The following is a 26,665-nucleotide window of genomic DNA, read 5'->3' as shown; positions in this document are numbered from 1 at the left end:
AGAAGCAGCACATCTGACAGCTGAACTCTGTGAGATGCCGGGCCTCGTCTCTACAGTCAATCCATGCAAACTTCTAGTCTAAAGTCTCTGCGTTGGGGCTACTTCTCAGCATAAGAACTCCTTAAGAGGTGGGGACCTGTTCACAATCGCAACACTCAAATGCCTGTATAGATGGTGTTCCCAGAACTAAGGGGCATGAGCCCTCGGTAAATTCAAGTCTGCACTCTTAGGAGGCAACTTACAACTTCTAAATGAAGGTCTATATATTTTTGTTTTTCAGCTTCAGTCTCAGGATCTCGATGTGGACAGGCACCCTGATACAAAAGAAAGGTAAGATGGGGTACAAAATGGATTCTGCAGGTACCGGGAAGACGTTGCAAATCCCAGGGAAGGTGAGTGGGTGTACTCACAGCCTGGATAGACACGAAATGGCACAAAGGGAGAGAAAGGCTACATCCTGGAGGTGCAGGGTGTGGGAGTCACATCAGGGCTGGTGAGTCAGAGACGAGGGAGGATGTGAACACGTTCCGTGCTCTCTTGGGCCCCGCCAGGCTCATGTGTGGCTTTGCTCCGGCACACGTGTGTCACATGCTCTGGAACTGTGGAAGCCTCTGGCATGTCGGGCGGGCTCATTCCATGTGGGCAGGAACAGAGAGCACAGTCATTCGCACGTTCATCTGTTCTATACTGCTTGCCTCCCACGGGCCGGTCTCCTGCTGGGTGCTGGGAACACAGTCACATGAATGCACCCATAAGGTCTTTGTTCACGCGGAGCTTAGGGCCGAGACAGGAGCCAGGTCTTAATCAAATAACCACATGAATGAACACACTGGCCACAGGCCCAGCTGAAACCTCAGCACCTCGCGGCTGCGGGAGGTCCCCGACTGTGGTCTAGGCTTCACATTAACAAAGGAAATGACACTGGGAGGCCTGACTTGTTTTTCATGACTGCAACTGTCTCTTGATGATCTTCTCTCCTTTCTAATCGTCCCCAGCTCAGAATTTTGCTAGAGCCGAACCCCAGCTCGGAGGAGCGTGAGCCCTGGGATAACCTCTTTAATCAGAATCTGGCCTGAGTCCCTGCTCGAAGCTCAGGCACCCGGGGTCTCGCGGCTGCCTGCACTACTCACCTCGCACCGCGGGCCAGGGCCGACTGGATGGAAAACGTAGCGGGCCATCCCCAGAGCACGGGTCACGTGGCCACGTTGCGTGCCGCAGAGCACGGGGCGCAGGGCGGGGCTTCTGGACCAGCGCGCATCCCAATTGGCTCTCGGGGCTGCCTTTTAGCCGGACGCGCCGAGGTGGGCAATCCGCTCCTTCCCTTGGGAAGTCCACGCCTTGTGGCGGCTTACGGAGCTGCTGCTTTGGCGGGAGTTGGCGGCTGGTGTGAGGTGAGAGGCGCGGTGGTCGCTCCCCAGCGAGGCCAGGTCAGAAGCGGACCGGGATCATCCAGGGGCTTTCCTGCTTCAAGAGCCTGGTCTGAGCGGCCTGTTCGCTACCTGGCAGGAGTTGAAGGGGAGGGAGCGCCGGCCATGCGGGGCCTGTGGCGGGAGTGAGTCCTTGTGGGGCGTGGTAGTGTGGAGAGCCCCGCTTTGCCCCTTCCTCGGCATCCCGTTCCCCTACATCCAGAGGGGGCATCCAGGACCTGATGTGGGGCAGGTGCCCTTCGCACATCTTGGGGTGGCTCGGGGAGCGCCTGCCACGGGTCTGACGAGGGAGCTGAGGCCTGAGGGGCCCTGGGCGGGGGCTGTGGGGCGCCGAGGCCATGTTTGAGCAGAGCCGGGAAGGTGAAGTTCTCTTGCGGCTCTCTGTAGGGCACAAGCATTCCAAACGGGGGCAGGTTTAGAGTTTTGCCCTTGATCAAGGGCTGAACGCTCAGATGTGCACAGGCTCAGGCGTCAGCGATAATCAAGGTGGAGGCAAACGGGAGGGCTCCTGCTGTCGGGCTAAAGGGACAGTGGCGGCCAGCCGGGCCCTGTGGGGTGTGTGCTCGGAGATGCCAGAGCTCAGCTTTTTCCATTACAACCGCGACTGGAAACCTTGATTTTCAAAAAATGTATATATAACAAGCCCTCTGCTGTTAAACGTTGGTTTTACTTCATAAGGTTTTAGCACGTTGTATAGCCAAAGAAGTATATATATGTACCTATGAGTTGAATGCCTTGGGGTGCCAGTTTGCATCCTCTGCTGTAGGAGTCCTGAGCTGAGTCATTAATTGGCAGAGGGAGGTTACCCCTCGCCCTGGCTTTGACTCTGCTTCCGTAGAGCTAGCACAGATCTATTGGGTTAGATTTTGGGATTGGGGGTGGTCTGCAGCTAGGGGACAGACACCCTCCTTGCAAAGCGGGCCTGGGTTTGTAGCCTTCCTGTACCATGTGTCTGTGAACAGGGCTATGCAAACATTTTCAAGATAACAGAGTGCCTTTGGGATGAGCCTCCCGTGGCCCCCCAGACCCTGGGCACTGCAGGGATCCTGATCCCATTACTGCTTGGCTTCATGGCTGGAAACCGAGCTGACTGGGGAAAGGAGGAACGCGCCTGGAGAATTCTTGGGAGGAAGTTATCGTGGGTCAGCTGGCTCTTCCTGGTTCCCTCTTGCACACCAGGTGGACTGCTGGACATACAGAGATGAGCCCCTGCCCTCAGGACACTCTGACCACGTACGGAGATGAAACCATAGCCCTGGAGGAGGGCTTCGTATGGCTTCTTGCCCCGCAGGCTTGGCCTGGGGATCCCACGGAGGAGAGGGAGGGCTTAGAGGGTGTTCCAGAAGCATCGTGGACTTAGAACCCTGGGCAGAATTGGGTGGGTGGCTGGGAAGGGAGAGGCTCCTAGATGGGCCTGATCAAAGTGTGGTGGGGATGGGGAAACATGATTAGACCAGCCCACTCATCAGGGTCATGCTGGGAAATAGGGAAGAGGGGCTTTGAGTGTTTGAGCCAGGAGGCGTTCAGTGCTGTTTGAAGGAACATAGATACTTGTTAGTTCAGGGAAACATTGTGGTGGGAAGGAGGGGCTGAGGAGATACAAGTGGCGTCTTCTGTGGAGAACGTTAATGTGAGAAGGGAGTGATTGTGGAAAAATCTATCTTGTCCCCAACTAGATGCTCATTGCTTGTGAGTAGGCCTCTGTGTTCTGATGCCCAGTTGTCCCTCTTCTATTAGCCAGCCCACATTCCCATAATGTTTGGGTGGTTACAGGGCTATCTCCTGGTGGGGAGGGGAAGGGCAGCTAAGTAGGACCTGGTGGCCTCATGGCGATAGTCTTCTTCCTCCTTGGCAGTCTCGTGCCTCCTTCCTGCCAATCCAGCCCTTGTTCTTTCTCTCTGCATAGAAGGGATCAGCATCTCCGGTACAGCCCCCATCTGTGCTGGGAGATAGCAGGTTGGGTGTGGATGCTAAGAAAACCGATCCCCGTCATGTTGGCCTGAGGACGGCCTGGACCTGGATACTGTGAGACCTTTTGAGGACAGCTGGCTCCTTTGTGGGACCAGTTGGGTGTGGGGCAGGGCCTTGATCTGAGCCAGCCCCTAGTTTCCAGCCTAGGTTCTCCTCACCACTGATGGCCTAAGTGATGTCTGTCTGTCCTGTGATGGGGGGTTGCAGTTACCGCAGGAGGCCCTGGATTATGGCTCAGATTCTTATGGCTCCATCCTTGCACCTTTCCCTGGCTCAGGTTTCTGTGGGGGAAGGAGAGTGCCAGAGGTGACTGGTTCTTCTAGGCTCTCATGGCCACCATGTTGGAAGGCAGATGCCAAACTCAGCCAAGGAGCAGCCCCAGTGGCCGAGAGGTAGTGTGGCTCCTCCCATTCCTCAAATCCCCTGTGCCCTGCCTCCCCTTCTGCTGTGCCCCTCACTCCTAGAGCCTCCATTGCTCCATCTTTCCCTCTCTCCTGCCAAGGACTTTGAGTCTCTCATCTCTCCTCATCGCCCTTTCCAGACTAGCCTGTGGTCCTCAGGCCTTGGGATGAAGCTGGAGGCTGTCACTCCATTCCTGGGGAAGTATCGCCCCTTTGTGGGTCGCTGTTGCCAGACCTGCACCCCCAAGAGCTGGGTGAGTGATGGTAGGGCCAGGCCCCAAGCAGGAAGCTTGGTTCTGGGAGCCGAAGCTCTGGGAAGCTGCTTCCTTTATGTCCCTGCAAGCTTGGCTCTTCCCTGCCCCATGCCTCTGCTTCTGTCTTTCAGGGGAATGGATGCACTGGTATTGGTTGTATGGTTGGGCGGTGGCTTGTTCCCAGGCCTGGGAGAGTTGGGTGGGAGAAGTACGGAGGGGCCTAAGTGGTGGTAGGGTGTGCCCAGAGGGCTGGGTTCTCATCATGTCTGTGTCAGTTTTGTTGTTCAGTTTTGTGGAAATCACCCACTCAGACTTCCCCAGCACTCAGCGCATGCTTGAAGACCTCTTTTTTGGTTTGTGTCATGTGATGGTGGTGAGGGGGCCCAGATTTCTCATGGAGACCCGGGCTGCGTCTTCGCTGCTGTTGAGAAGATAACTTCCTGGAGACTTTCATATGCCACTCTGAAAGAGGGTGATTCTGTACAGGATACAGCACTTCAGTTTTGAGCATGGGCCCCTTTTTCCTGAGCCAGCCTAGGATCTGGGGTCAAACATCTTTTGTGAAATACTGTGCTGTAATCTTTTCTCCTGGAAGACTTAGCAGGCCACCAGGCAGAGCCAGAGGAGCAGTACAGGGGCGTCTCTTTCCCAGGTTGCAAAGGCCCCCCAGGACATGCTGTCTCTCCCCCTCTCTTGCAGGAGTCCCTCTTCCACAGAAGCATAACGGACCTAGGCTTCTGCAATGTGATCCTGGTGAAGGAGGAGAACACGAGGTAGTCAGAGCTATGGACTGGAGCAGGCTTGGGGACAGGGACCCTTGGGTGCGGGGCTGCTGGGGCCCTGCTTTTTGGTGCCATTTTCTTCCTCTGATAGAGAAAGAAGGGCCCCGTCCTCTGTTCCATACACAAGCCTGCAGGGAGGGGCAGACTTGGAGCTCTCTTGCAGTTCCTTCTGTGAGCATGTATGGATTGCCCACTGTGTTTCAGGCTGTGAACCTGTACCTGACTCAACAGGGTGAGGGGTGGGAATGGGGCACAGATGGACAGGTAGTCCTGCTCAGGTGTTCCTAGTACATGGGTCTGGAGTGTGGTCCCTTTCTGATTGAATAGCCTTCTGTGAGTCCTAGTGGAGGTGGGCCCTCTCTGAAGGATCTTCCCTCCTGCTCTGGGAGCTGTGCCCAGGTTTTGGGGCTGGCTGGTTCGGAGGCTCTGCTATTTCCTGTGGTCCCTGGAGCAGCACATCCCCCCCTGCCAGGATGCCCCACAGAAGATCATGGAAAGCACCAGGTGAGGAAGCAGGGAGTGAGGTCTGGCTGGCATTTCTGGGATCCTGAATGGGATGACAATGACACTAGGTAGGGGTGTTTGAGAGGGGTGGCTGGGGCAAGGCTTCTAGAATATGAGCTTTGCCTTGGACGCTTCCTTAAGGAGGAGGGTGAAGACTGGAGGCCGTGCCCTGCTGCAGCCTCATACCACTCCTTCCAACCCCCTCACAGGGTACAGAACCTCCTCTCAGGGAGGGTCGCAGGAGGCGCTGGGGAAGGCCAGGTGCCCGACCTTGTGAAGAAGGAGGTACAGAGCATCCTGGGTCACACCCAGGCCCCACCCTGTTCCTTCCTGGTCAGGTAACTGTGCTGAGGGGCACTCACCCTTGGGCTGGGGACTCTGTCCTTCTGGAGAGTGGGTGTTGGCCGGGCTTGGGGAAGTGCTGGATAGTGTTTACCAGAGTGGGCCGTAGCCTGCCTTCACCACCGCCTCCCATCCGCACATTTTCCCAGCACAGGTCTGAGCTTCTGTTAGATGCAGCACACTGTTCCAGGGAAATGGAGGGGTAAACAGAGATATGCGTGGCTGCAAGGAGGAAGGAACAGGGCTGAGACAGAATACCAGGAAGGGGACAAAGAGACTGTAAGCCAGAGCCAAGAGGAAGAAAAGGAGCCAGCCTTGGGGGTACAAGAATGAGGGGAACAGTCTTGCTAGAGGGAATAGCCTGAGCTTTGGCCCTGGGCAGGAAAGGACTAGGTTTGCCCAAGAAGCTGACGTGATTGGAAGCCAGCAAGTGAGGGGTCGAGAGCTGTGGGAGGTGAAATCGAGAGGCGGAAGGGATCAAATCATGTAAGGCCGTGCAAGTTTGGACTGGATCTGCAAGTGCAGTGAAAACCAGTTGCAAGGTTTTAAGTGGGAAGTGACGACATCATGAATTGGGGTGAAGAGTGGAGACCAGAAGGGCATCTGGAAGGCTGTTTTGTTAATCCAGGTGAGAGATCATGGTGGACAGTAGAGGTTGAAAAGTGGATTGAGAGGTCGCGGTGATATTAACAGGACTCACTGAGGGATTGGACGGTGGGAACAGGGGCAGTGAGGGAAGTAGGAGAAGTTACAGGACAGCTCCATTTCTAGCCTACTTTCTGATGGTATGGACAGAGAACAAGCTTTGGGAGAAGTGATTTGGCCCAAAAAGGTAGTTTGGACAGAGAGACTTTTGGTACCTGACATGCTTGTGGAGACACTGAGGAGGCAGCTGCATGTAGGAGCCTGGAGCTCAGAAGAGAGGTTGGGGCCAGAGACACTGCGAAGCTTTAGCATACAGATGGTGTTTAAAGCCAAGGAGGTGAATGAGTCCCTGAGTGCAGGTGGGCTTGGGGCAGCATGTGTCAAGCTCAGCTGTCTTGAATGTGCTGAGTGGTCAACTAAGCAAGGACAGAAAGTAGAGGTTGTTGGTGACCTTGACCAGCCCTCTGCTGTGACAATCCCTTGACTTTGTCAAGATTTCTAGTCCCTTGATCTGCCTACCTTGACATCAGCCATCAGCCTCCCTTTCTGTGTTTCCCTCCCTCCAAGCCTAGCAGAGATTGCAGGCTCAGGGTGCTAATAATGCTCTTTTGAGGGAGTCATGGGCATGACCCCCCACTGTCTACCTTCTCTTTGCACCTGAGCAGCCCAGCCTTGCCAGAGAAACACACACCAGTGGACTGGTTTCCTTGCTAAGTGAAAATGTCACAGGGACACATGGCACTCTCCAGGGCTCCCACGCAGCCTGCTCCTTCTTAGACTTATCCACTGTCAACTGATTCCCCATCTCATGCTTCACAGAAAGAGAAAAGCCATCACATGGGGACTTGCTGCTTATCCGCCACATTTCCCTGCTACTACAGCTATGTGTCTGTCCTCAGTTAAAGCTGGTCCCATGCTGGTGCGGTGGCTTACATCTGTAATCCCAGCACTTTGGGAGGCTGAGCGGGGTGGATCACCCAAGAGCTGAAGACCAGCCTGGGCAACATAGACCAGCCAGGGCAAATTTGTCTCTCCAAAAATTAGCCGGGTACAGTGTTGTGTGCCTGTGGTCCTAGGTACTTGAGAGGCCGAGGTGGGAGGATCGCTTGAGCCCAGGAGGCAGAGGTTGTAGTGAGCCAAGTTTGTGCCATTGCACTTCAGCCTGGGCAACAGACCAAGACCCTGTCCTAAAAAATAAATAGAGCTGGTCCTCCCGTTGGGCTGGAGGGACAACCCCACCCACCTGCCCACCAGGGATTTTGCCCCTGCAGTTATCCCCTTTCCTTCTTCTATCACTAATCCTTCCTTTTTATTTCACCTTTCCTGGCAGGTTGCGAAGACCAGGCTGGGTTCTGCCTGGAGAGAGGCTTGGTCCTCTAGTCTCCTTTAGGGTAAATTGAGGCATATGCTCTGATTCTGATGTGAGGCAGCTGCACCATGAGGTTGTGGGAGAGTATCAGCGTCTGGTGGGCATGAACTCTGGTGTCAGAACTTCCAGTCCCAGCACCGCTACTTCTTAGCGTTCACTACCAGGAAGCAGTTCTGTAGCTTCCCTGAGTCTCACTTTCCTCTTCTGTAAAATGAGGATAGTGGTGGGGCCTGCCCTAAGGAGCACTGGGCGGCCCTCCAAGTGCCACGGGCCGAGCGTCACTCCTTGCCGCACCTCAGGCCTGGTGTCCCTCCCCAGGCTGTTCAGCTGGGCGCTGCTGCGGTTCCTGAACTGCCTCTTCCTGAATGTGCAGCTCCACAAGGGTCAAATGAAGATGGTCCAGAAGGCCGCCCAGGCAGTAAGGCCCGCCCTCCATTGGGATGGGGATGGTGGGAGCAGAAGAGCAGAGGCTGGACCAAGCCCTTAAGTCGGGAGCAGTCCCCAACTGGTCCTGCTTCCTGGCCTCTCTGCTCCCAGCCATACAGCAGTCCAGTCCCCATCAGCTGGTGGGAAAAATCCCCTGCTCTTTGCCGACCTTCCCTTTATGTCTCACGGCCCTGCTCCCGCGGGGCTTCCTCTAACGTCTTTCCATCATGGTCTCAACAACCATTACGTCAGTGCGTCAGTGCAATTACCTTAAAAGTTGTCTAAAGGCTCCTTTGCTTTTGGGAAATGTGCTCAGAGGAAGAACTCTGCAGCTGAACCGTCCCTCCCTCTGGGGCTGCCCTGGGTCTTTGGCTGCCTGTGTCCTCAGGGTGGGGCAGGTTGGCACTTCCCTCTGGCTCTCCCCGGAGCAGGGCTCGCCGCTTGTCCTCCTCTCTACTCACAAAACCCTCCTGGACGGGATCCTACTGCCCTTTTTGCTGCTCTCCCAGGGCCTGGGTGTGCTCCGTGTGGCCTGGGAATCCCGCGCCTGCTCCCCTGCCCTCAGGTAAAAACCTTTTGCCTCTAGACATACATGGGAGAAGTCGCAGGCTGGGGCGGGGTGTGTATTGGGGTGTGTTGGCAGCAGCTCCCTGCTAAAGGCCCTCTTAGGGGCCTCTCTGCTCCGAGCCATACAGCAATCTAGCCTGTGGGGCTTAGATGGAAGTGTCAGCCACAGGGCCTAGGGCCATGGCTTCACCTCAGGGTATTCAAGTAGGACACAGGCTGGCCGTGGAGGAGCTGAGACTCTCACTAGCCCCTTATTCATTTGCATCTCCAGAGCCCCTTTCCTTATCAGGCTCTTCCCTATGTCCCACAGAGCTCTGCTGAGGAAGCTTGGGGGACTTTTCCTGCCCCCAGAGGCCAACCTCTCCCTGGACAACTCTGAGGGGCTCCTTGCAAGGGCTGTGGTCCAGGCGGTGAGTGCCCCCAGTGGTTACGTATGGGCCAGGCTAAGGGGACAGGGGTCTGTTTCTGCTCTGGCCTTAACAGCCCCTCTGACCCCTCCTATTCCAGGTCATAGAGCAGCTGTTGGTTAGTGGGCAGCCCCTGCTCATCTTCCTGGAGGAACCTCTTGGGGCTCTGGGGCTACGGCTGTCAGCCCTGGGGCAGGCTTGGGTGGGGTTTGTGGTGCAGGCAGTCCAGGTGGGCATCGTCCCAGATGCTCTGCTGGTACCAGTGGCCGTCACCTATGACCTGGTTCCAGATGCACCGTGTGACACAGACCATGTGAGAATGTGAGACCCTCCAGCCCCTTGGTCCCCTAGGTGGACACCAGCTCCAGACAGGAGGCACAATATTGTGTCCTGTGGCTGAGCCCCACTTAGGGCTGCGGGGGCACAAAGGAATCGTCCTTACAATAATCTGGCAGCACCTGCCAAGGCCATTACCGTCATCTCATTTCATCCTCTGAAGACTTTGATAGGGAGGGATTTTCCTGTGTCATGGATAAGAAAAGAGGAGCTTGGGACAAGGTCACACACCAGTTTGGGCCTGAGATAAAACTGAGCAGGGTGGGACCAGAGGATACCTCTGGAGACCAGGATGGGTGGGCAGCCCTGATGTCCGCCCAAGAGCGAGTATACTTATCCTCTCCGCCTTGCAGGCCTCGGCCCCCCTGGGGCTGTGGACAGGAGCTCTGGCTGTCCTACGTAGTCTGTGGAGCCACTGGGGCTGCAGCTGCCGGATCTGCTCCCGGGTGCACCTAGCTCAGCCCTTTTCCCTGCAGGTATGGAGCCAGCTGGGGAAGGCTGGGAGTACCTGGGGTGTCTGTCCTGGGCCTCTTGGGAGCCTGGCCCTCCAAGCCACTGCAGGGATAGCTTTGCCTACTTCCAGTGGGCTGTGTGCAAGTTTCCTGGTGGGCCCGAGCAGGCCACCTAAGAGGCTTGTCCTGGGCAGGAATACATCGTCAGTGCCAGAAGCTGCTGGGGCGGCAGGCAGACCCTGGAGCAGCTACTGCAGCCCATCGTGCTGGGCCAATGGTAGGGGCATGGGAGGGTGGGGTCTCAGGGGCAAGGCAAGCAGCCCTTCAGCACCAGCTTATATATCCCCCATATACACACACTAACAGCCCTCCCTCACCAAATATCCTGGGGTCATCTAGAATAGTTCCAGGCACTCGCCTTGCCAACAGTCTGAGTGTGGGATATGGCACAGAGGCCTGGATGGGACTGGGGGTTATAGAAGCCATCCTCTGTCCTGGTGCTGGGAGGGGGAAACACCCTCACCTTTTAGAAAGCTCTAGGCATTCCCACAGCTGTTTATGTGTTTGGACCCTTCATCCTGTCATCTGTGTCTCTATCTCAGTACTGCTGTCCCAGACACTGAGAAGGAGCAGGAGTGGACCCCCATAACTGGGCCTCTCCTGGCCCTCAAGGAAGAGGACCAGCTCCTGGTCAGGAGACTGAGCTGTCATGTCCTGAGTGGTGAGGGTGAACCAGATCCTTTGCGGGTGGGTCACTGAACCGTCCCCTCTCTCGGGGTCAGCCAGTCACCAGGGTTCTCCATTCCAAGTGAGTGTCTGCACCTGAGGCCCTCTGTGGTACCTCGGGGACATCTGAAGAAGAATGGAACCCTCCTCCTACAGGAGGAGCAGGCAGCCAGGGCCGTCATGAGGGAGCAGCTAAGTGCATGCACAAAGATGGTGGCCTGAGGCCAGGAGGCTGCAGCTGCTTCCCCAAGGCCACAGCCAGCCCTGCCTTCTGAGCGGAGGAGTCTCCTTAGCTTTGCAGGGGGATGGTGTTAACTGAATGGAATGATACGTGTAAGGGGCTTAGCATAGCACCTCCGCAGAGGGCCCTTATAGGGAGATCCATGTGTATCTTCTTCAGTGCCCCTCTCGTAGAGGCTGTGGGTTGATGTGTGGGCCCTACGATGAGATCCAGGGAAAGGTCCCCAGCTCCTGGCCTGGCTCTCAGCCTGTGTGTGATAAACACCACTGCTCCGGGCGTACGTTCCTCATCCCTGCGGTGGAGTTGGGATGTGTGGCTAGGAAGACTTGCCAGATAATGGAGGGACCAGGCTGCTGGGCCTCAACCTGACCAGCATCTCCACCCCCCGCCCCACTCCAGCCAGTGTGGGGAGCTCTGCGGTGATGAGCACGGCCATCATGGCAACACTGCTGCTAGTCAAGCACCAGAAGGTAGGGGGTGCAATGTGGTGGGGACCTGGGTGGTGGGGGGTGGGGATGTGTGGCCCTGCTGCTCAGCCCTGCTCTGCCCACCCAGGGTGTGTTCCTGTCGCAGCTCCTGGGGGAGTTCTCCTGGCTGACGGAGGAGATACTGTTGCGTGGCTTTGATGTAGGCTTCTCTGGGCAGCTGCGGAGCCTGCTGCAGCACTCACTGAGCCTGCTGCGGGCGCACGTGGCCCTGCTGTGCATCCGCCAGGGCGACTTGCTGGTGGTGCCACGGCCTGGCCCAGGCCTCATGCACCTGGCACGGCTGAGTGCTGAGCTGCTGCCCGTCTTCCTGAGCGAGGCTGTGGGCAGTGAGTCTTGAGGTGCACGGGGTAGGTGGGATGTGTGTGCAGTGGTGAAGGGAACAGCTCCTTCCTCATAATGGACCCTCCTTCCCCAGCCTGTGCAGTGCGGGGGCTGCTGGCAGGCAGAGTGCCGCCCCAGGGGCCCTGGGAGCTGCAGGGCATATTGCTGCTGAGCCAGAATGAGCTGTACTGCCAGATCCTGCTGCTGATGCACCTGCTGCCGCAAGACCTGCTGCTGCTAAAGGTCAGGCCTCCCCTACAGCCCACTTGGTCCTAGGCCTTCCCCTCTTGGTGGTAGGAATGGCCCATCCCTGCCCATGCCCTACCTCTGAAACCTCCTGGGTGCTAGGTCTGGCCTTACCCAGGCTTTGGCTAGGCCCCTGCCCATGTGCCTGGCTCTCCTGAGGCCACATGGGTGCCTTTTTCTCCCAGCCCTGCCAGTCTTCCTACTGCCACTGTCAGGAGGTGCTGGACCGGCTCATCCAGTGCGGGCTCCTGGTTGCTGAGGAGGTAGGCAGGGCAGTTGGAGACAAGATCCTTGCCTGGAGCCTGGCCTCCTCCAGCCTCCCACCCTGAGTGCCAGCTGCCCCAGGCTCCTCCTCTGCCCTGTGTGTGCTGTGGGGGTGGGCAGCCCCTGGCCTTGCAGCGGGGAAGCCTAGCTCACACCTCTGCTCCCTGTGCCTTGGGATATGGCCACCTATGCCCCCATTCTGTGTGTGTCTCTCTGGACAGCACTGGACATGTGTGCCTCTGAGGTTCTCTGCACACCTTCTGCTCCCCACATTTCTCGGCCACAGGGCTACTGCCCTTGAGGGTGGGAATTCACTTCCTCTCACTCTGCAAGTTGGCCCAGCAGGTGCTGGGGCATGGCTCTGGCCATCCTCTTGGGTCTCTAGGTCTGCTTTTAGTGGTTTCACCTGCATGTACCTGGTCTGGGGGTGTAGGGTTGATCCCTGGCCAGCTTGTCAGAGAACAATGGCTCCACAGCCCCTAGACCCCAGGCTCCCGGCCAGCCTGTGACACAGGGCGACAGCAATTGAGCAGAAAGCTGCTGTGGAAACCGAGTGGGGACTTTACTGATAGTGACAGTGATGACTTCGAAGAGGCTGAGGGCCGGTACTTCAGGGTGTGTTTCAAGAAGCTGCCCCTGGAGGGAGGTGGTAGGGAGGCGGTGGGGAGCTGCACTCACCCCGGCCTGTCCCCTCTAGCTCAGCCAGCAGTCACACTGCCCAGACTTCTTTCTCTTCCTCTGCCGCCTGCTTAGCCCGTTGCTCAAGGCCTTTGCACAGGCTGCCGCCTTGATACTGGTGAGACCCTTGTTCCCTTGCAGTCCTCGAGGTAGGCTCTGTCTGTGCTGGGCGCCAGGTCTAGGTCTTCTCTCTTCTGCAGTCGGGCTACACAGAGCAGCTGTTCCAGTTCCTGCAGGCCACCGCCCAGGAAGAAGGGATCCTCGGTGAGTCCCAACCAGTCAGCCCAGGCTCCTGGAGGCAGGGGTGTGTTTGCTGGTGGCTCCTGCCCCCTGCCGGACGGTGACAACCCAACTCTAGGAAGGCGGGCTGCAGAGTACAGAGGGTCTTCTGTCCAGTCTGAGCTCTATCCCTCCCTGGGCTTCTTTAAACAAGAGGAGAGAAGCCTGTGCCCAGTGGCTCCCTGTCCTCCCTACCTAGAGCCTTCACTTCTCTCTTCTCTCCAGAGTATGCGGACCCAAAGCTCGCCATCAGTGCTATCTGGACCTTCAGAGACATGGAGGTGAGAGGAACCAGTGTCACCATCTTCCTGTCCCCCTGCTCCCACCCCAATAGAGTGGCTCAGGGAAGCCCAGCTATGTCCCCATCACTCCCCAGGGCTGGCCTGATGGTGCCTCATTAAGACCCTGGGATTTACTTGGTGTCTTCCAGCAACAGACGTGGTGATGGGCTGGAGAAGGTGGGATGGTTTCCTGCCTCTTGGTCTCCCAAATCACTGGCTCATCCTTCTAGGTGGGGTATTGGGGCTACTTTGCGGCAGCATTTGCACTCAAACACTGAGATCTAAGGGGCCAGAGGTCTCAAGGCAGGTTTCTGGGGGACAGGCCTGGCCCCTGGGCCATGTGGACACAGTCCCTGTGGTGAGCACACTCACGGCCCATCTTCCATGGCCCAGGTTCTGCAGCAGACGCCGAGCCCTGCAGACCCCAGGCTCCACCTGTCCCCTACTTTTGCCAGCCGGGACAATCAGGAAAAACTAGAACAGTTCATCTGGCAGTTCATTTGTAGCTAGAACTGTGAGGAGGAGCCTGTGCCGAGACTTCTCAGCCCCAGAACACAGCTGTGTCCTAGAGCCAGAAGATGGAGAGGAGGCTGCAAACCCTTAGCTGGTCTATAAATATAATCATTGAGGCTTGATTGTCCCTTGCCATCTCTTGCTTTCTCCCTCCTTTGATGTGATAAACAAGGGGACCAGACGAGTTGTCTTTTCCCAAGCCCAGAAGCATCTTTTTGGCGTTATGTGTGTGTATTTGCTCTCTTCTTCCCCAGTCCCACGAAATGCCCCAACTTGTCCCATGAAACAAAGCCTAAAAGAAGACAAACAGCAGAAGCCAAGCTGCTGCTTTGACCCAACGAATTTATTGAAGAGAGCTCTGTCCTTCTCCCTTCTACCGAGAAGGGCTGGCACCTGCCCACACCTGTCACTGGGCCTTTCCCTGGGCTAGGCTGAGTGGGAGCAGATGCCCCCATCCTATGTGCAGGGCTTGTGCAGGAGCCATCACACCACCTTGTTGATGATGACACCTAGTTCTTCAATCTCACACTGGACTTCATCCCCCTTCTGCAACAGAGCAGGCCATGAGAGTGTCAGCCCTTCTGTCAGACACACGTACACAAGCCTGTACTTCTCAAGTCTGAGCCAAGCCTGCCAGGCCTTTGGGGCCCTTGCTCTCTTTGCTTTTCGCTAACCTACCTTGAGAAAGACAGGAGGTTTCCTGAATACACCGACACCCGGGGGGGTCCCAGTCAGGATGACATCCCCTGGGTAAAAGGTGACAAACCTGGAGCAAAGCAAAAGGACCCGGTGAGACCAGGGGCTGGCTGAGGTGGCCACAGCCAAAGGTGGAGGGCTCAGGTCAGCCTCCACGTGTGGCAGGTGGAGCAGGGCTGGCAGGACAGCCCCTGTCACTCACTGGGAGAGCCAGGCTATCAGGTCCTCTGTCTTGAATACCATCTGGTTGGTGTTGCTGCTCTGGACCACTTCCCCGTTCACTCGGCAGCAGATCTTTAAGTTGTGTGGATCTGAAATGCAAAGATGGTACCTTGGAGTTATCCCTTTTCCCCCTCAAACCCCCCAATATTTTACAAACACAATTGTAGGGGGACTTTGTGACTTGGCAGGTGAAAGGGCTTTAAAGTGCCCACATTGACTCAGTGCTCTATGTTAGAACTTTCTGTATAGACATTGGCCTTCTCAGGCCTCCCCGCATCCCCACCAAGAGCACCAGGCAGTAGTCACTTGGATGGGTTGAGAGGATGTTCCAGACTCTGAAGGGGGAGAGAAAAATGGCTAGGGTTTTTGCCTTGAAAAAAAATAAGGGCATCTGTCTACAGCATAGGATGACACCTGTAGATCAACTCGGCAGGGCCAAGCGTGGTGGCTCATGCCTGTAATCACAGCACTTTGGGAGGCCAAGGCAGGCGACAACTGATTAAGCTCAGGAGTTCAAAACCAGCCTGGGTAACGTTGTGCGTGCTTGTCTCTACAAAAAATAATAAAAACATTAGCCACGTGTGGTGGTGTGTGCCTGTAGTCCCAGCTACTCAGGAGGCTGAGGCGGGAGGACTGCTTGAACCCAGGAGGATGAGGCTTCAGTGAGCTGGGATTGGGCCACTGCACTCTAGCCTGGGTGACACAGTAAGACCATGCCAAAAAAAAAAAAAAAGACTCAGCATCTATGAAGCAGTGAGGCAATGGTTCTAGCCGGGACAGAGAAGCCTCGTGTACCGGCCGCTTGCAGGGGATGGATTACTGTAAGAACATCCTGGATAACCAGCACTTTTAACTGTTGGTGGTGGTTTTAGTGTTCTACCCCCCTTAAGTAGAGCAGCTGAAACACAATTTAACTTTGCTGAGGACTCTGCAAGGGGTGCTGTGAGGCACTGGGGTCTTTGGTATCCTGGCATGGCTGGCCCACATGAACACTGCCCACCTCTGCCACAGTTGTGGGTGGCTGTGTGTTAAGAGGCTGCGCTCTGCCCTCTGGCGCACTGGCCCCATCCTGGTGCGGTATCCTGACTGTGTGTGGTCAATGCTGTTGTGTTTCCACAGTGGCTGGGTGAGTCACACTGGCTTTCATCTGTAGTGCGGAAAATGCCTGGGCCTTGCGATAGCTATGCTCCATGATGCTCAACTTAGATTGTTTCAGATGGTGGCAGCCACAGGAAGCTGGATCCACCCATCAGCTCAGTCCTCTTTGTAATTTACTTCAGGCATGCAGTTTCACATCCTCTGCAGTTGTGTTCCTTCTAGGGGGCTTGGGAAGGAAGCCCATGGGAGAACTGGTGGCTGAGGATAAGAGACTTGCCCTGTATGGAGTCAGCAGTGAAAGGGCGGCCAGGGAGGGCAGGTGCCACGTGTGCCTGAACCCACGCTCCTCCCTGAAGCACTGTTCATCTGTGCAATGGTAGGTACAAGGGGGCAGGGACCAGGGACCTACCTGCTACACTGTCCTTGGTCACCAAGGCAGGGCCCAGAGGGCAGAAGGTGTCGAAGGTTTTTCCCAGCAGCCATTGTTTCCCATTACGTCTCATTTGCCAGTCACGAGCACTCACGTCATGAGCCACAGTGAAGCCGGCCACGTGGGCCATGGCATCTGTGGCCTATGGGGGCAGGGGATTTGGCCATACAGGAGGTTAGATCACGAGTGACACCAACACCTATGGCAAGGGATCTCTAAGCTGTTATCCCATGTTAGTAGCCAGAGCCAGCTAAAGGTGGGTGAAGGGAAAGGCAGTGTCAAGGAGCAAGGAGGCTGACTGCTTCCTAGTGTCAGGGACAGCTGGCACCGTGTGTTGGTGAGCGAGGTCAGAACTAGGAGAGGCAGGAGCTGGGGCCTCTGCTGCACTGTGGCCTGGGAGCCCACCCTTTCCACCTCACCTTGATGTGCTTGCCTTTCTTTCCAATGACCACGGCCAGCTCCACTTCCCAGTCTACCTCCTATAGGGTGGGAGAGGAACAGTGAGCTGCAGTGGCTTCAGGGCCCACTGTCCACGCTGAGAGGCTGCACACCGTGCTGAAGGGCCTCAGCCTTTGTCAGTATGGCTTCGCTGCCAGCCCATGTTTGCCATCACCACGAACCAGAGCCCAGTGAACAACAAGGGAGGTGTGACTTGTAGACCCATATATTTTGGGCAGTGGCAGACAGCATCATGGGATGCAGGCACAGGTCCCCACACCACTGTGACTGCAGAAGAGCAACACGTGTCCAGGACACTGAGTTTAAAAGTCACTCTGGATACTTTTAACAAAGGATAAATATGAAGTAATATCCCCTAGCAATATGTAACCTTACTGTGTGTGAGGCACTATTCTGAGTGTTTTAATCTGTTAACTCACTTTAGTAAGAGAAAGATTGACATCCCACAAAGGACCTGAGTGAGCAATTCACAAAAAGGTAACGGACATGGCCACAAAACATGAAAAAATGCTCAGCCTCTCCCACAATCCATAAAATACACTATAAAATAGATATAATTTGGCCTTTAAAATTGGTGGCTCTTCCTAATAATAACCAGAGTTGGTGTAAGTACACCCGACATCCAGATGTTGGTCTCTAATACCACTCCACACTAAGGAGCACTGGGTTCCTTGGGGAAACGGCTAATTCCAGTTCCAAGACAGACAGTACGTGATAAGCCTAGAACATTTTGGCCAGAAAGCTAGGATATACTAAAAGTGATGGGAATGGAGCCAACTTGAAGGCCCCTCACTGGCCAAACTGAGGTCACCTAAAGAATGTAAATGATGAATTACAACCAATTGAGTAAAAACAGAATTCACAGTGATATTGAAGACACAGGAATAAAAAGGAGGGAGGCAGCTTTTCTTCATAGAAGAATGCCAACCAATAAAAACAAAAGGCATGATTGAGAAGTCATTGATCTTGTCTGGGAGTGGTGGGTCACGCCTGTAATCCCAGCACTGTGGGAGGCCAAGGCAGGTGGATCACCTGAGGTGAGGAGTTCAAGACCAGCCTAGCCAACATGATGAAGCCCCGTCTCTACTAAACATACAAAAATTAGCCAGGTGTGGTGGTACACGCCTATAATCCCAGCTACTCGGGAGGCTGAGGCAGGAGAATCACTTGAACCCAGGAGGCAGAGGTTGCAGTGTGCTGAAATTATGCCAGTGCACTCCAATCTGCACAACAGAGTGAGACTCTGTCTCAAAAAAAAAAAAAAGGTCATTGTTCTCTAACCCCCAATGCAATAATAGATTCAGTCAGGATGACCACAGGATCCCTGGAGATGCTATGGGGCAATAAGATAGTTATGTGATCTCAAACTACCACCCATAGATTGCTTATTAATTACAAAAATGGAAATGCATCTTCACAATGGAGAGACCTAGTTAACGTCAGCTAAACCAAGTGGTCAAATTTTGGGACCACTGACATGAGCCTCCCAGTGGGATGCGATGGGAAATGTATAATATCTGCTTTGTAGATCTCTTGATAAAAATGCTTACCCTGACACTAATCATGAAGAAACAACCAGACAAACCCAGGATGTGAAACATGCTATGAGACAACTGGATTCTTCAAGGAAAGGGCAGGGGGGATTGTTTGAGAGCAGGAGTTGGCAAACTATGGCCAGCTCACCGTCTGCTATAATTAACTTTGATTGGAAACCCATCATTCATTTCTATATCGTGGTTTTCACACTATAACAGCAGAGTTGAATTGTTGCAAAAGAGACCATATGACACTCAAAGCCTAATATTTACTAATTGGCCCTTGATATGGTTTAGCTCTGTGTCCCCACCCAAATCTCAACTTGTAGCTCCCATAATTCTAACGTGCTATGGGAGGGACCCGGTGGGAGATGACTGAATCATGGGGGGCAGGTCTTTCCCGTGCTGTTCTCATGATAGTGAATGGGTCGCAGGAGAACTGATGGTTTTAAAAACGGGAGTTTCTCCGCACAAGCTCTTTTCTGCCTGCTGCTATCCACGTAAGATGTGACTTGCTCCTCCTTGCCTTCTGCCATGATTGTGAGGCTTCCCTAGCCACGTGGAACTGTAAGTCCAATTAAACCTCTTTTTTTTTTGTAAATTGCCCAGTCTCGGATATGTCTTCATCAGCAGCATGAAAACAGACTAATACAGCCCTTTAAGAAAAAGTCTATGGAACCCTGTCCTAGATTGAAACCACTAAAGAGATATAACTGAATACAGTGTGTGGCCTTGGTTGATCATGGAGCAACAAACGAAGTAACCAAATTAGAAGTCATCTTTGGGGAAGTCAGCAGTACTTCTGATTGGGAATTGGGGCAGTTGGATTTCATATTAAATATTATTCAAGTTAATTTTCTTGGTTGTGATAATAGTGGGATGGTCATGCAAACCATTGTCCTTATTCTTAGAAGATGCCTATTTAAGTTTTTATGACTAAATTGTCTTAATATTTCCAATGTGTTTTAAAAGGTCCCTTCCACCCCATACCCTGCAAAAAAAAAAAAAAAAAAAAAAAAAGTGTATGTTTGCCATGTGGAGGTAGGGCAGGGAGAAGACAAGGGAGAAAGGATATATGGCCAAATGTTTACAATGAAACCAGGTGGAAAAGTTATCTGAGCGCTCGCTGTATTATTTCAGCTTTTCTATAATTTCCAAGACATTTCTCAAATAAAAATCTGAGAGGAAAAGTAACCAGTGTTAGTAAGGGTATATACACTATTGGCGGATGTGTAAGTTGCCTTTACAATTTTTTAAAAGGCCAATTGGCAGAATTTTTCAAAAGTTTTGAAATACTGCCTATACTCTGACATATTTAAATTCCAAAGAGTTTATTCAAAGGAAATAATAATGTATTAATGGACATGCAAAGCCTTTTCTACATAAGGATGTTTATTGCAACATTTATTTATAGAAGCCAAAAACTAGAAACAGTATCCAGCAGTAAGGTACTCAGGAATAAACTAATCTACATAACAAACTCCGTGGTAACCTAAAATATGTCAGGGAGAATACTTAATGGCATGAAAAAATGCTCCTGATGGAGTCTTTAGTAAAAGGTAAGTATATGTACAGTATAAACATATACAGGAGTGGAGAAACACTGGGAAGGTAGACAGAAAAACATTAATATTCCCAGCCATGGGCAGTGGGATTATGGGTGACGTAATCTTTAAATGTTTATCTCTATTTTATTATCTACAGTGAAGGTGTATTGCTTTTGTAATCAGGAAAACATGTACATTAACTTTTTTTTCCAAGGCCAGTGTTATTACTGTCTGTATAGTCCCGTAGAGTTTCTGTTGGATGCACTATTGAGCAAGAGGTGGCTCCAGTAGGCTCAATACTGAGCTCAGAACGCCCTTGTGATGGGCCCAGTGACTAGGGAGGGCAGTGGGGAGACACTGACCTGGCTCTGTGGTGGGAGGACCACCTCATCATAGGGCCCCACGATGGAGCTGGCAAACTTGCTGAAGATGATGGGCTCCTTGGGCACGGGCACGTTCTGTTCTTTGCAGTGGTCCACATAATTCATGCCCACACACACCACCTTATCTGGCCGTGTGACTGGAGCCAGGAAGGTTACCTCCGACCGTGGTAGGACTGGCAACTGGGCAGCCAAGGCTCTGTAGAGACCAGAGCAGGTCAGAGCAGGTCTGGCTGGGAACAGGTGGGCAATCCCGGGCAGGCTGGGCAGATCCTGCAGCAGCTACAGGTTTTGCTTTTTGAAATCTATTTTCTAGCTCTATCAACCATCACAGTCAGTGTGAAAATCACTGACTACTGTCCTTTGCTATCAGAGCAGGGCTTTTATTTATCCAGTGTTGATTTCCTCTCCCCCTTAGGTAACTCATGTCCATGTAAAAGATACAAACTGGAATACATGGAAAGGTCTCCCTTTCCCCTTCTGGTTACCCCGTTCCCCTGGCTCTTCGCAGCTACTCTGTGGATATTCTTCTCCCACCCTTTTGTATGCAAATGCTAGCACACTATTTACATCTTTTAAAAAAACAACTGATTTTGGAGATCTCTCCTTAACAATATGTAACAATACATAGAGAGTGTCCTCTTTATTTCTTGTGGCTGCATATTACTGCTCTATAGAGATATACCCAAGTCCCTAATGAGGGACATGGAGGTTTCCAATCTTTGCAGAATATGGCAATATGGGAACATACTGTTAATACTGTGGGCTGTGAAACACTTGTATTTTTTTTCCATTTTAATAGATGAAAATGACATCTTAAAGTATTTTTAATTTATTGTTCATCAGCCCTTAGACCAGATTCTATAGGGGTCCAGGCTTCAGGGCACTCTCACGTAATCTAGTCCAAACCCAGGAACCAACTGTCTTATAGAAAACCTCCTTGCAGTCCTCTCTCCTTGTAGGAGCTGGGAGTCTATATCACTCCCCCAGCTGCATAAGATGCCTTTTAGGACCCCTGGGCCCAGACCCATCAGTCAGTCCAGGATTTCATTCCCAGAGGAGGCAGTGTGATGACATATAGAGTCCTGGTTCCAGCACCAAATGTATGGACTTGAAATTGTTAATCACCTCCCCTAGGTCTCAGTTTTCTCCTCTGAAAACTGAAGATGTTATTATATAAGATTTCTAAGGATCTTTTAAGAGAATGGGAGAAAAGGAAAGGTGGGGTTACTCTGCTCCCTTGCAAAAGAGCTAAACAGCAATGCAGCGGGAGGGTGCGGGGGGACCAGGGCAGCTGCATCAGGGTGATGCTGCCCACTTACTTACCTTCTTGCCACTGAGAGGGTGGCCTCTCCCTGCTCTAGGAACTGCGTCATTGTCTTCGGGAGTGTGGGGTCAAAGGCACTGAGGTTGATAACCCCTCCACCATTCCCTGTCTCCAGGCCCAAGTGAGGCCCCACCAGGTGGGGTGCCTGGAACTGCACTAGTCTCATGTCTCTGGAGGGTTGAAAGGGCCACTTCTGAGCCTGCAGCAGAGCTGTGAGTAACCTTCTTCTACCAGACACCAGCATCAGAGCCTGCAGAGAAAAACGCAGGATCCAGGAGATGGAGGATCCCAGAGCCATCATCAGGATCCCTGAAAGTCCTAGGGCTATAGCCCAAGGCTCTTTGCCCCATCAACCGTTCCCTGCATACCACATGGGAAGTGGTCCAGGCTTGTATTTTACCTGCTATACTTCATAAGGTGAAACTTTTCTAGAGGAGCAACTACTAGATGCTACGCAGTAAGTCCCAGGGATTCCAGGGTTCCTTCAACCAGTGCTTTCTGAAAGTTCCCACTGTGCTTGGATCTACTGTAGGTATTGGGGAAACAATGTAGGTGAAACTCAGCCCTGCCATTCTCCCTGCACAGGCCACAGATGTTAACAAGTGATGTAAGATTCAGCTATTAGGACTAGTGCTGTGAAGATGGTCAGGGGACCTACCCTTGTCTAGTTTCTTGAGGAAGTGATATGAGCTGAGCTGGGCTAAATGAGCAGGACCAGGAATTAGCTGGGTGGCAGCCCAGCATGGGCACGTGATGCTGGTGAAACTGGCTTCATAGCGGCCATAAGCAATTTTTTAAATGCTATTTTGGTCCTGTTAACCTCCTACTTAAAATGGTTTCCAATGCTCACATGATCAAGCTAGAACCTCTGCCAGGCTGTCCCAGTCTTCTAGGAGCAGCGCCCCCACCTGCCTCTCCAGATAATAATTATTTTGTTTCTCCTGATAGAGAACAAGTTGCCTGAGGGAAGAGGCTGCAGACAAACAGCAGAATCTGGGCCTGACAGCCATCACTTGTCATCTCCCTGGGTCCAGGGCACATGTCTGTCTCTTTCACTGCCCAGCACTGTGCCTGGTGCACAGAAGGCTCTCAGTGACTTTCTGCTGAATGAACAAATAAATGACAGAGCAGGGGCTTGACATTTCACTACTTGGGAAAGCTTAGTGCTTGTTAACTTCAGGAGACATGGCTGTGCCTTTCCACAAGGGCCAGTTGTAGTGGCTCACGCATGATATCCCTAACAATTTGGGAGGTCGAGGTGGGTGGATCACTTGAGGTCAGGAGTTCAAGACCAGCCTGGCCAACGTGGTGAAACCCCATCTCCACTAAAAATACAAAAAATTCACCGAGTGTGGTGGCAGGCACCTGTAATCCCAGCTACTAGGGAGGCTGAGACACGAGAATCACTTGAACCCAGGGGATGGAGGTTGCAGTGAGCTGAGATCGCTCCAGTGCACTCCAACCTGGGTGACAGACCAAGAATCCATCTCAATTAAAAAAAAAAAAAAAAAAAATCCTCAGGGCTCAGATCCTGTTTTGAGTCCAAGGCTCCACTTAAAGACAAACACTATTCTCTTGTTTTGTTCTTAATCCATGTCTGGCCTCTATTCCTTATGACATGGTGCCTTCCCTGAATGGTTCCTTGCTCTTACAACAAAGGCTGTTTGTATTGTACAGCCTTCTATGCCCAAAAATGTGGAGGCAGCTGAGCCCCAGACTCTTGATCCTCACCTGGATGATTCAACCTGCCTTGTTCAGTTAAAGACTCATTACACTTAGGTCACCACTGTTGTGGCCCGCCAGTTTGACTAGAAAACCGAGGGCTTTGACTTCCCTGCCCTGCTGTCTTACACAAGCACCAACTGTGCCACTGTCAAAAGGCTGTTCGAGCCAAAGTGCACACACTCAGACACTCCACACGCTAACATAACAGTAACTGCTGCCACTGAATGCCAACTATTAAGTGCTCTACCTACAATGTCTGATTTAATTCTTGACAATTGTGGAAGGTAGGTACTGTTAGTCCCATTTTACAGATGAAACAGTTAAGGCTTAAAGCGGTTAAGGGATTTGCCCAAGGTTACACAGTCCTAAAGCTAGGAGGGGAAGGAGCTGGGATGTGAATCCAAGTCCAAGTGACATTGAAGTCCTTGGTTCAGAAGCTTGTAATGCAAGCAAGAAAATCTAGCTTCAGCCCCCATTTTCCTACCAAGGACATTTTAACAGAATGTTGTGGTGAGAAGTGGGGACCTTCCATAGGAAATCCTCCAAAGGCCCTAAAGATTGTAGTGAGAAGTAGGGACCTCCCACAGGAGATCTTCCGGAGGCCGTAACTGCTAACAGCCATGCGTGGGGAAACTACAGGCGCCCTCTGGCTGTTGCCTCAGGGACGAGGCTGGTTACCAGCTCTCCAAGAGAACCCCAGGCCCCACTGACTGTTCCCTTCCCACCTGACACACACATGCAGGTTCATTCCAACCTTACAGCAATCCCCTCAGGTAGAGCGCCCTCCCTTTACAGAAGAGGACACTGAGACTCAAAGGGATGACGTCAGGTGCCCAAGGTACTAGTCAGAAAGTGGCCCTGGGGCTTCTGCAACTACCACTATGTCACACAGCCCGAGCTCAATCCAACTCTGCAAGAGTCCATAAGCAAAGGGGCGGCGACGTGAGGTGGAAACAGTAGCCTGAAACGTGGGTGTGCACGTCGGATCCCATCCCACCGTCCACTCGCCTGGAACCCGTGCCGGTCCCCCAGTTTCCCCATATGCCCAGCTCCGGCCCCGACAGTTAGTGTTCACACAGGTCCGCCCCGTCTGTGTGGTCAGAAGCGGCTGGGGATCCGGTACTAGTTCTGCGCTCCGCGAGAGACCCGCGCCACGGACACCCTTCTGGCCTAGACCCAGGCAGCCTCGTCCTACCTGGCGCGGCGGCCGATCTTCCTGCGCTGTAGGGTTAGGGCTCGCGGGGCCGAAGGTCAAGGGCGGCGGGCGCTTGAGCACTGACACCAGTGACCGCAGCCAGCCGGGGAAAATGCAGCAGCGGCGAACCCAGGGCCACTCGGCCTGATCACCCGAGCGAGAAGCGGGCGCGTCCGGTGACGTCACAGGCAACCGCCCCTAGCAGGGCGCCAATCCCGAAGGGGCGGGCCCAGTGCGGGGCGGGCGGCTCCGGGGGGGTCTTCAGGCTCCGGGCACAGCCAGGCGCCGGCCGCGTTCTCTGGAGACGCTCGCTCTCGGAGGGACCCTGCAATTGCCCGAGCCCGAGAGTGGGCGCTGCCCGAAGGTTTGTCCCTGGGCGCTTCGCTGGCCTCATCCGGTCTCGGCCCTGTTCTGGGCCTGGCGCCGTTCCCTTTGTTGGGGAAAGTGGTCTAGGAGACCAAGGCAGCGTGCTGGGTGGCAGAGAATGATTTGTGGCTTCTGATTCTGACGTATGTCGTTGAGGAGGGGAGGGATGACTGCCCCTGTTTTACTTATGGAGAACCTGGGGCCAGAGCTGTTTTCCCAGGATGACACAGGCGGTGAGTAGTGGAGCTGGCATTCCTGACCCCAAAGCTCAGCGTTTCCCAGCCACTCCCAGCAGCCAGGCCTTCACCTGCACTGCTGGGCGCAGGTGGGGAAGTGGGGAAACGGGGCTCCATCCCCTGCAGAGGGCAGGCGTGCAGGGAGCGGTGGCTGAACTCCACAGACAGCTACTGTTCAGCTCTTCAGCTGCCGGCTTTGAAGAGTGTGAGGGGCTCTGGGCAAGAGGCCCCCACATTACTCAAGGACCAGATCATCAAGAGCTTTACTTGTCCCACGAAGGAGTCTGGACCTTGTTCACGAAGGAGTCTGGACCTTGTTTACGTGCACAGGAGACCGCTGGAAGGTCCTCAGTGGCGTGCTATGGCCCGACTTCTATTTGAGAAGTTTTTCTCTGGCCACCCGTCTAAGGAAAGGTGTCTGGGTGGGTGGTGCTGGGTGGGTGGTGCGGGTGAGAACAATGGTGGTGTGGTGCTTGGCGGAGGTGAGTGTCCAGAGATGTTCAGGAGGAAGAACTGACAGCTCTGAATGACAGGAGGTGGAAGTGAGAAGGAAGGAGGTACAAGGCCGACTCCTGGGTCTCTAGCCCGGTAGGTGCAGGGCCGTTGATGGAGACAGGGCTTCTGGAGGAGCAGCGGGTCTGGGGAGAGGATGGTGAGCTCCGATTTGCATGGGACATCCAAAGGGCATTGAACGGTGGGCAGTTGGAGACATGGGTCTGGAGCTTGGGATTTCAGCCTAGCTTGCAGAAGGTCACCACAGATATGGAAATGGAACCTATGGGGGTGGCTGTGATCAGGGGGAAGCGCTGAGGAGAACCTGGCACAAGCGTTTCACTAAGCCATAGCTCCCAAAGACTTTCTGAAAAGCCAAGTTACAGCCTGGAAGAAAATATCTGCAAAGGCTATATTTGATAAAAAGACTTGTATCCAGAATATAGAAAGAATGCTTAAAAGTCAGTAGATAAAATCAAACAATTCAATTTTTTAAATGGACAAAATATTTGAACAGACACTTCACCAAATAAGATATACAGACAGAAAATTGGGACATGAAGGCCGGGTGCGGTGGCTCACGCCTGCAATCCCAGCACTTTGGGAGGCCGAGGCAGGCAGATCACAAGGTCAGGAGATCAAGACCATCCTGGCTAACACGGTGAAACCCCATCTCTACTAAAAATACAAAAAATTAGCCGAGCGTAGTGGTGGGCGCCTGTAGTCCTAGCTACTCGGGAGGCTGAGGCAGAAGAGTGGCGGGAACCCGGGAGGTGGAGCTTGCAGTAAGCCGAGATTGTGCCACTGCACTCCAGCCTGGGCGACAGAGCAAGACTCTGTCTCAAAAAAAAAAAAAAAGAAAAAAGTAGGACATGAAAAGATGCTCAACATCATTAATCGTTAAGGATGTGCAAATTGCAAGCACAATGTGACACCATCTCACACCTACTAGAATGGACAAAGAAGACTGATTATACCAAGTATTGCCAAGAATGTGGAGGACCTGGGATTCTTGTACACTGCTGATGGGATTATAA

At 53.4% G+C, this 26,665-nt stretch overlaps 2 protein-coding genes across 11 annotated transcripts; one reads left to right on the top strand and one right to left on the bottom strand.

The window, feature by feature from the left end:
* The first annotated feature begins 1,382 nt into the window (after window positions 1-1,382).
* Window positions 1,383-14,127, top strand: LOC129030474 (glycerol-3-phosphate acyltransferase 2, mitochondrial-like). Of its 9 annotated transcripts, XM_054475802.2 has the most exons (20): window positions 2,419-2,660; window positions 3,676-3,790; window positions 3,940-4,053; window positions 4,753-4,826; window positions 5,235-5,339; window positions 5,549-5,677; window positions 8,014-8,113; window positions 8,553-8,686; window positions 8,999-9,098; window positions 9,785-9,907; window positions 10,078-10,160; window positions 10,486-10,604; window positions 11,250-11,320; window positions 11,406-11,664; window positions 11,754-11,902; window positions 12,091-12,168; window positions 12,867-12,965; window positions 13,048-13,111; window positions 13,352-13,407; window positions 13,801-14,127. In XM_054475802.2, exons 2-20 carry the CDS (start codon window positions 3,728-3,730, stop codon window positions 13,915-13,917), a joined length of 2,037 nt encoding a protein of 678 aa, XP_054331777.1. In that variant the 5' UTR covers window positions 2,419-2,660; window positions 3,676-3,727; the 3' UTR covers window positions 13,918-14,127. The 9 variants fall into 9 exon arrangements, 6 of the variants coding, with proteins under 6 accessions (XP_063505104.1, XP_054331777.1, XP_063505105.1 ...); XM_063649034.1 differs by lacking the exon at window positions 2,419-2,660 and adding an exon at window positions 1,383-1,552 and having other exon boundaries at window positions 12,867-13,111; XR_008500666.2 differs by lacking the exons at window positions 13,352-13,407; window positions 13,801-14,127 and adding an exon at window positions 12,646-12,784 and having other exon boundaries at window positions 13,048-13,085.
* A 115-nt stretch (window positions 14,128-14,242) lies between these two features.
* LOC129030475 (fumarylacetoacetate hydrolase domain-containing protein 2A) lies at window positions 14,243-24,728 on the bottom strand. 2 transcript variants are annotated; one of them, XM_054475804.2, is made up of 8 exons: window positions 24,535-24,728; window positions 21,614-21,864; window positions 20,270-20,486; window positions 16,786-16,845; window positions 16,346-16,508; window positions 14,819-14,927; window positions 14,599-14,686; window positions 14,243-14,466 (listed from the first exon to the last, which is right to left on the bottom strand). In XM_054475804.2, the coding sequence occupies exons 2-8, from the start codon at window positions 21,856-21,858 to the stop codon at window positions 14,404-14,406; spliced, it is 945 nt and encodes a 314-aa protein (XP_054331779.1). In that variant the 5' UTR covers window positions 21,859-21,864; window positions 24,535-24,728; the 3' UTR covers window positions 14,243-14,403. The 2 variants fall into 2 exon arrangements, with proteins under 2 accessions (XP_054331779.1, XP_054331780.1); XM_054475805.2 differs by having other exon boundaries at window positions 24,415-24,709.
* Window positions 24,729-26,665: the final 1,937 nt, after the last annotated feature.

The sequence above is a fragment of the Pongo pygmaeus genome, chromosome 12, assembly GCF_028885625.2.
Source record: "Pongo pygmaeus isolate AG05252 chromosome 12, NHGRI_mPonPyg2-v2.0_pri, whole genome shotgun sequence".
In the NCBI taxonomy this organism is placed as follows: Eukaryota; Metazoa; Chordata; class Mammalia; order Primates; family Hominidae; genus Pongo; species Pongo pygmaeus.
The sequence above is the reverse complement of the archived record's forward strand: the minus strand, read 5'-3'. Positions and strand labels throughout refer to the sequence as shown.